The sequence below is a fragment of the Rissa tridactyla genome, chromosome 1, assembly GCF_028500815.1.
Source record: "Rissa tridactyla isolate bRisTri1 chromosome 1, bRisTri1.patW.cur.20221130, whole genome shotgun sequence".
Lineage (NCBI taxonomy): Eukaryota > Metazoa > Chordata > Aves > Charadriiformes > Laridae > Rissa > Rissa tridactyla.
The window spans coordinates 131,125,525-131,134,267 of record NC_071466.1 but is presented as its reverse complement, the minus strand read 5'-3'; the positions used below and the strand labels follow the sequence as shown (position 1 = coordinate 131,134,267).

At 47.4% G+C, this 8,743-nt stretch overlaps 1 protein-coding gene across 1 annotated transcript; it reads right to left on the bottom strand.

Moving 5' to 3' along the window:
- Positions 1–3,009: 3,009 nt before the first annotated feature.
- Positions 3,010–5,530, bottom strand: NDUFB4 (NADH:ubiquinone oxidoreductase subunit B4). The gene is made up of 3 exons (XM_054216724.1): positions 5,289–5,530; positions 4,840–4,986; positions 3,010–3,168 (listed from the first exon to the last, which is right to left on the bottom strand). Exons 1-3 carry the CDS (start codon positions 5,487–5,489, stop codon positions 3,109–3,111), a joined length of 408 nt encoding a protein of 135 aa, XP_054072699.1. The 5' UTR covers positions 5,490–5,530; the 3' UTR covers positions 3,010–3,108.
- Between the last annotated feature and the right edge of the window lie 3,213 nt (positions 5,531–8,743).

Genomic DNA, 8,743 nt, shown 5'->3' with positions numbered 1-8,743 from the left:
CTATTAGACAAGTGATTTCAACTTGCTGCTCTGTGGAGGGTTGCCAAGGAAAGACTTGTCAGAAAAGTAGACTGCAAATTAGAAAAGGCTGGAGAATCCAAATTTGCTCTCCAACCTCACGCTCTGGCCGTCCTTCCGCATTGACTTGTTTGTCAGCGTTTGACAAATTCTCTCCCTAGTCAAGAGCTACTTTGCAGCATAGCAAGTGCAAGGGGCTTCTCTGGCCAATCCATGCATTTGTTCCTGGGAAGGTACCTGGAAGAAAGTTCAAGAGCAGACATCACGGAGGACCTCAAAATTCATTGGAGTACGCAAGCCTCACCTCCTGGTGGCGAGTTCCACAAGGTGGAGGCAGAAAGCAAAGCCCCAAGTAGGCTGGGAACCAGGAGCACAGCCCAAGATCCCAAACCTCAGGCCTGTGCTTTAGCACATACCCATGTGCAACATTTACTAAGCTTGGTGCCATCAGCATTTATGTTTCTTACTTTCCAAGAGAAGCAATCCTCAATCTTCCAAAAGAGTATGAAATATAGAACTGCAACACCTAACTTCTGTCAGTTACATCCATCATCGGTTTTGGATCTGCACCAGATCCTTGGGGGGAAAAAAAAAGCATTGGCTTTGAGCAAAGTATTACATTATAAAATCTACAGGGAGATGTTTACTCTAAAATAGCCAGCTCAGAAAAGGACGTTCAGGAGAATCAATTTGCCAGAGAAGCTGATTTAATCAGACTGATCCAGGGATAAATGAGGTCTAAATGTTTCATAGGCAGAGGGGACAAGCTTGTTTTCTCTTTGGGGCCTAAATTATCATCCAGTGACCTGCAGGCTTGAATTTCTCCTCCTATAGACTGAAGCAGACACGGGTGGTAACACATCAGTCAAGGGTAAAATTCCACGAGGCACTTTCACTCTCCAGTCTTCACCCTACATTTCTGAAGGGAAACTCTCCTTTCCTTCCTCTATGCACCCATCACCACGGCCTCAAAGCACCAACCCCACCTCCAGTAGCACAGCACTTTCGTTCCTTGCAAGAAAACAGCTTGGAGGAGTTCTGCAAATAAGGAGAGAGGAAAAGTAGGGCAGCCTTTCCCCAAGCACCACGCTCAAATCTACAGGGACGTAGCATCAGACTCTCTCATCTGCAAAGGAAAGGGCTGTGGCAGGCGCCACGAGCAACAATCCAAAGCCGGCCTGAAAGACAAGAGACGCAGCGCCCATCCACAACCCATCCCAAACCATTTGCTCAACCAGCCTGAAACAAATACAGCTGCAAGGGAGAATTTACATGTGTGGCAACTCAAGTTCCAATTAGCTGGAGGAAATGGGTCCTGGGAGATCAAATTAGTTCGTGGCAGCAAGAAGATAGTTAATTTAGCATGCTCAGACAAGCAATTATTTCTTTCCCTTAATACCTCTTTCTCCATGCATTGATGCCTCTCTCTCTCCACTGACCCACAGACGTATCTTGTAATATCATTTGTGACAGTCTTTTAGAAGCTGTTCTGCAGAGAGAATAATCTGGGCTTGCTTTCGTTAAGCCAGCAGAAGAACAAGCCGCAGAGACAGGTGCAGAGAGGGTTGTTGAGAGCACATACGGGAATGCAAAAGCAGGCCATGGCCTTGCACAGCTGCTGCACACAGCCTCAGTGCCAAGCCTGAACGTTTCATGAGACAGACAGGAAAGGGAAGAGCTACGACAGGAAATACTCTTTAAAAAATAATAAAATTAATCAATCAGGAAACACTTTTTTACTGTGAGAGTGACTGAGCACTAGCACAGGTTGCTCAGAGAGGTTGTGGAGTCTCCACCTTTGGAGATCCTCAAAAGCCGTCCTGGTCAGCCTGCTCAAGGTGGCCCTGCTTGGACCAGATGATCTCCAGGGCTCCCTTCCAACCTCAGCCACTCTGTGAAAAAGCTCATCATCTCACTCTGATGAACAAGGGCTGCGAACAGCCCATATTTACATCCTAATCATGCAGCAAAGGGACTCATCAGACCTGCTCTTGCTGACTTCACTGTCAAGAACATAGGCTGCTTTCACAGGAGGCGGAGGGAAGGTTTTTTTCAACTTTTGCATCAGATTAAGTTTTTGGCATTGACCTCAACATTTGGGAAACCACTCCTGTATAATGTCTGAAGACTGAGGGTTGTTTGGATCATGATGGCACCTACAGGCCACGTGAAAATTCAAGTCTGAATTAAAAATCTTTTCTTTGCAGTACTTTGCCATGCAAGTGACAAACTGGCTCACAATTCCAGAGTCCCCTATACCAGTTGACCTGGGCAGAAAAGACTTGGGTTCTTATAAAAATAAGCAGAAAAGACATCTTTGCAGGTACAAGGTTCAGTTATGCTTTGTGGGTTGTTTTTTTTTAATCACAGCCCATTTGCAGGGGTGAAATGGAATTCTCCTATACTGTAAGGGAATCAGTGTCAAAAATAAAAATCCTTTCTTTTTACTTCTTGTCTCCCGCTCACAGGAATCACAGAATTAGTGGAAATGCGTGTTACACATAGCATGACAATGTTAAGCCCACTATTTCCAAGTCTGGTACAGTAATTTTACCGAAAAGTTTATTACAGTAAACAAATGCATGGTTTAGGCTTGTATTTTATTAGGGAAAACAAAAATTAACTCAATTTATTGAGAGCAGTCAGGCAGGCTCCTAAAGTTATTAAAAATGTATTGCAGAACTTGCCTATTATCCCATTAGTGCAAACTACATAGTCAAACTGACGCCAGGAAGAAATACCTAGTAGGCAAGTAGCACTTATTTGGGAAACTGCTTTGGGATTGCTCAACTTTTTAGCCTGCTACTAATTTTAAACTTCAGCCTGTGCTGCTCTGACAGCAGCAACTTCCACAGTTTAAAAGGAGCCTCTGCATGTAGACCAAAGGAGTACCCTAGCTGAGTTCCGGACACCTTCTCTGTATCTATCTGCATTAGATATAAAGATCCTGCATTTCTGCATTTTCCATAATTGTTAAAGATGCAAGACAACCAACGAGCAATTAAGATTTATTCTTATGAAGGAGAAATGTCAGCACACAATACATCTTATTTTATTTATATCCCATGAACAGCACTGCAATTCCAGGACTTAAAATACACTGAACGGTCGCTTGTATTTACCTTCTTGGATAAGCTTCTCTTTACGATCCTGTGGAAGAAAGAGAACATTCATCATTATCCTATTAGAGAAGAAATTTCCATCAGCCTGGGATAAGAGAAAAGCAGTTCTAGTATCTCAGCACAGCCTATAGGAAGATAGCACCATATGATCTTAAGGGTCTTTTCCAACCTAAATGATTCTATAAGCACAAACTCTGGTAACAGCCATTGTTTAATTAAAAAGCAAAAAAAAGAACACGGCATTCCAGCCAGGGAAGACATGCTCAGATTGACCTCTCTGCACATCTATCCACTCCCACAGGCCAGCAGACACCAATTCCTGTGATGTATTTTTTACCAAACTAGTTGCATCAGTTAATTTATACATTTAGTTTCTACCTCCTCCTTCTTGCTGAATAATCCAGTTTAGAGATCTAATTATGGAGAAACTTCTTAGTAAAACTTGCCTAAACGTGCCTGCGTTCACTTTCAGCCCATTTGTATCTCACTCTGCAGTCATGTACCTTTCTGACAGGTATTGTTACAGTACACAGACACTGCAGATTTTGCACAGATTCCTTCTGCTGGGTAAAACCAGAAGACTTGCTTAAGACTCGGCAATTTATCTTTTGCTTTCCCAGACACACCACAAACACTCCTCAGAGAAAAGAGTATAATAGTTATTGTGCTTTCTATACTAACAGAAAACAAAAGACAAATCGCCAATCAGTAAGGGAACTGGAATAATGGAAAGCAAATTGTCCTGAAGACTACATTAAAGACTTCAGCTTAAATATTGCCAGGCAAGTATGTCTATATTTCGCTCACACAGGTTTATTTTTAAGCACTCACACACTAAGCCACACTTGGTGGCTAAGCTCAAGTGCGGCTTTGTGTACAAAACCAAACCAGCATGACAAAAATACTGCAGAGATTTATATCAACATGCTCAGCATGTTTCCTAAACCTGTTTTTTTAATTTCTCCTAGTAAACAGCATTCCCTACAAATATGCTATTGATTTTAACTGATGTTTGTGCTTCCTGGTCTATGACTTAATCTAAAAATGCTACTTCTGTGTGAAAGAGGGAAGAGTGTTTTACAATAGCCACAAATGCACTGGTAAAAACAGTCGCTGTCTGCCAGTCGCCTAGCACTTTCTTATGTATGTATACAGATGAGTATTTTCAGAATAGTCTACCATTGCTCAGATTCTGACGTCCACATTTCAGGACTCAGAACAGAAGCAAGATAAACCTTCCAAAACCTTAAAAAGCCATGTGAGAGCAGGCACTGTAATCAGTGTAAGTACTCCTCACCACTTGCTTCATGAGATTAGAGAAATGGTTAAGCAATTTGCAGAGACCTCACTAGGTCTGTCAGCCATAAACTCTCTATTTATTTATTTTAGAATGCACAGTTACTGTGTGTCAACAGCCCTTATAATTAATTTACAGTCAGTGCTACAGAGCGCTTTATTATAGCAAAATATCCTGATCAGGGAAACTGTGACTGGCCATACCCAAGGGTACAAGGGCTCTCAGCGCAGCAGGACTTTGCAATCAGTTCCGACGCTTTGAGCTAGCAGGCTCGCTATCAGTCTCCCTTTCCTCATTACTTTAATGGTATTAATAATTCTTAGGTGCAAGAGAATTCCACCAATTAAGTCTCCAAGCAGATCAGTGGCGTCCACCGACATTCAGTATCGTCAATGGACTTACCCTGTCAGCTTTGAAGACAGCAGCCCAGAAGAGGATAGGGCCTATCGCAAAAACGGCTCCTAGAAAGGACGTCTTGGGCGTCGGGCGGAAAGTAGGGTAGACGTTCTGCGACCTAGCATAGGCCCAGCGGATCAAGGCAGGATCTTCCTGGGGTTGGAAAGAAAGCCACCGTGAGGGCCCAGGGACCTTGCAGCGGACACCCGACTGGGGGCAGCCCCCTTTACCCCCCGCGGCGGGGCAGGGGCCTAGAAAGCCCCCGGTTGCCTCCGGGACCAGGCCGGGACGGGTGACAAGGTCATGGGGACGGTATCACCCTGCCCGCCCAGCCCCAGGCCCAGCCCCAGGCCCAGGCCCAGGCCCCGCTCCGGGACGCCGGGCGAGGCGCCCCGTTCCCGCGGCCCGCCCCCCCCCCCCCCCCCCAACCGCCCGCGGCCCCCTTCCCCACTCACGATGATGGCGGGTGGGTTGGGGTTGTTGAGCTGCAGCTGGTACTGCCGCTTCAACCGGGCGCGGATAGCCAAGCGCTCGGCCTCGGCGCGGCGCTTCTCCGGCGACAAGTCGTAGGTCTCGGGGTCGAGCTCGGCCGGCAGCGAGACGAAGCGGTTGGGCCGGTAGGCCTGGGCGGCGGTGGGAGGCGGGCCCGCCGCCATCTTGGAGGCTCCTGGAAGCGCAGGCGCCGGGGGGAAGGGGGGGGGTAGGGGGGGGACGGTGCCGGTCTGGCGCCGCCGCAGGAGCCCCGCTCCCCGTCGGGAGCGCCCCCTGTCGGCTGGCGGCGGCACCGTCCGTCCGTCCGTCCGTCTGTCCGTCCGCCCCCCCGCGGTGGGTTGGGGGGCGTGCGTGTCTGAGGCCTAGCGGGGGCGATGGTCGCGTCCAGGGAAGGTTCGTCCCTTGTCGGCCACAGTCCCAGCAGGTTAAATGGCCTGTCACCTCCCCGCCCCCCTTTTTATTTCTTAAAAGGAGCTCGCGGGCGTCACAGAGGTGTCATGGAATCGCTCGGAGGTGTCATAGCATCATAGAATGGTTTGGGTTGGAAGGGACCTTAAAGATCACCCAGTTCCATCCCCCCTGCCATGGGCAGGGACACCTCCCACTAGACCAGGCTGCTCAAAGCCCCGTCCAGCCTGGCCTTGAACACTTCCAGGGATGGGGCAGCCACAGCTTCCCTGGGCAACCTGTTCCAGCGCCTCACCACCCTCACAGTAAAGAATTTCTTCCTGATACCTAATCTAAATCTCCCGCTGTTGGATTTGTTGGGTACACAGGGGATAACGGTGGCAGGGCAGCCATCACTGCGCTGTCTCTCTTCCGCAGCCCTGTGGCTACGCACATTTAAACAGAATATCCAAAATTACGCATTGTATTGCAGGCGAACGGGGAGTTGCAAAATCCCACTGTCTGTGACTTTCGGCGTCAAACCACCTCTTTGATTCCTTAACCAAGGCCAGGCTGCTTAGATAAGCCGCCAGATAACCTTCAGGATTATGGTGTGGTGACTCACTGCCCTGATAAACTTTATTGACAGCTTCACAAATCGCCCTCTGCTCATTAACATACTAAGGCAAAGAAAGCGAGCTCTGGCCTGGAGGTTTTGACTTCAGGAAGTTTCTGTCTGGTCAGTATTAAGGGCTTTGTTCTCCAGAGATGTAAAAAAAATATATGCAAGCTGTCTTTCTGGAAACAAACGTGCCAGGAAACAAGTTTTCTGCTGTTTTTTCTTCTTTGGTATACAAAGCAATGACAGCAGTTATGCTGATGGGAACTGAGTAAGTTGATGGCTGTGTATATATAGTTATGGACTCATTTACACCAGGGTAGCTCTACAGACTCAGGTAATGTTAGGTGAGGGATTACAGTTTGCTCCTAAGCACACACAAAATAATATTGCTGACTTTATTTAAGACGCTGTGCTTTGGCACCACAACAAGAGAGCAGAAGCTCTGCCTCACATCTTATGATTTCACTCTTCTTTTACCTAAGCGCTTGGAAAATAGATGATCTCCCTTTTTGTTTGAGCAGCTAATTGAGAGCTGGGGCTTTGTGATTTGATTCCAAGCAGGACGAAATAGGAGTCGGATATTCCTGCAGTTTGTGTGCCTTGAGCACACCAGCACAGCAGGAGGTGCTTTTCCCTCTCTTGGGTACAAGCCTGCAGTCCTCTCAGAAACTCTCTCCCGGTATTTCTCCAGCTTTTCCACCCTTATTTTCTGCACAAACATGCAGCTGCAAATCCAAGTGGAAACTTCAGCTGCTTCATTCGCAGTCAGCTCCCAAGGAAGTCCCATGCCCTGTTGCTTTCTTTCCCATGGCTTTCAGCTTGTGATAGTGTCTCCTGTTGCATGGAACAATTTACTCCCTTTACTTTCCCCTTTCATGACCGTCAGATGGAGTGAGCTCTGTGACCGTCTCCAGCTCCAGGATTGTCTCTCTCCATAACCGGCACGTGGAGAACTCCTTTAGCTGCACGGTAGATATACCAGCAGCACTGCCATGTGGCAGTCCTGTGGAACTTTCATCTCTGAGGGTTCCCAAGCACTCAGCAGCCCTTGTTTCCCTGCCCGTGCATGGCCTTATTCTTTAAAAGCTGTTCCTCCCTGCTCTGTCTTATTTCTTAATCAATGACACATGCAGCCTTGAAACAGCGAGATTTCTGGCAGGAACAGGCGTGCGGGTTGGATTACTGGGAAGGGATAGCTGCTCAGTGGGAAATGGGTGTTTTTCCCCTCTTTGCTGCATCACAGAGTGGCACAGAAGACTACCCATCTTGTGGATCTCCCAAAGGACTTTGAAACAGCCAGATGGTTTCCCCCCTCCGTTGTCTGGCTCCTGAGGTCTGTCTGTAATGGCGCGGGACAGTTCCTGTGGGCAGGAGCAAAGATGGTCTTGTGGTGAAGTCACTTGGCAAAAGCAGCGGGTTCAGCTCCTGGCCTTGTTGCAGACTTTTTGTGATCTTATCTGGGCAGGTCCAAGCTGTGCCTTCTCCCTCTCCCCGGAGCTCACAGCTGCGAGTGTGCATGCTTGGCATGCAAACAGTGCTGAAATTAATTCTACTGGGAGAAAAACAGAAGGTGCAAAGCTACATTTCCATTAACAACATAATGTACTGTATTAGAAAATGGAGCAACCAGGCGCTATGCTGAAAACACCTTTGCATTCCATCCCTGATCACTAATTCATCCTCCCTCCCAAAGGATCAAGTTCCCCACAGGGAGTCTTTCCTGAGAGATGTCACTTGTTTCATGGGGTAAGAAAATAACTAAATCCTTTCCAGAGATGTGTATTCGCTGACACTCAAGCCTGTGCATTGCAATTTGTTGTTTTCACTCCTCCAGAGGTGATTTTGTGCATCTTCTTCATATCATAACAGCTATGTCTCTAACTTTGAAACAGCATCCTTCAGCAAAAGCCCAAGACAAATGTCTAACCCTTGCATAAAACAATGCAGGACAAAGACAGAAATACTGCAGTTGAAGCACTTGACAGAAATCAGTGACTGTTTTTTTCCTGCTGACAGGAACTGCTGCACACAGTGAGAAATGCTGCAGTGACAAACTGGACTCCTGTGCAGACCTCCTGCGTCATCCACTCCTCCTGGGCCACCCTATGGCAGACTCCTAACACAGCCTGGCTCCTGACTGCAAACCACCTTTGAAACACAGTATTTTGCAAGAATGAATGAGACCCTTCTTGTCCCTGTTTTTGCCGGCCAGATCATGAAGCTTGTTCGACTCTCCTCCTGACTGCTAGTGTTGACCTAAGACAAGCAGCAGGAATATAAAGCAGGCACTTGTGAGAGTGGGGACACTCTCAGTAGGGCGACACAGGCTTGAACTAGAATGTACCGGTAATAAAACCACATCCTTGTGGGCTCAAATGCCAAGACTTAAAAGGTAAGACCCCAAGTGTT

Excerpts from the sequence above, each read along its gene's own strand:
- NDUFB4 (XM_054216724.1), bottom strand. The coding sequence starts at position 5,489 with ATGGCGGCGGGCCCGCCTCCCACCGCCGCCCAGGCCTACCGGCCCAAC. Across the intron at positions 4,987-5,288 it reads CCAACCCACCCGCCATCATC|GAAGATCCTGCCTTGATCCG; the intron begins GTGAGTGGGGAA and ends TTCCAACCCCAG. Across the intron at positions 3,169-4,839 it reads CTGTCTTCAAAGCTGACAGG|GATCGTAAAGAGAAGCTTAT; the intron begins GTAAGTCCATTG and ends TTTCTTCCACAG.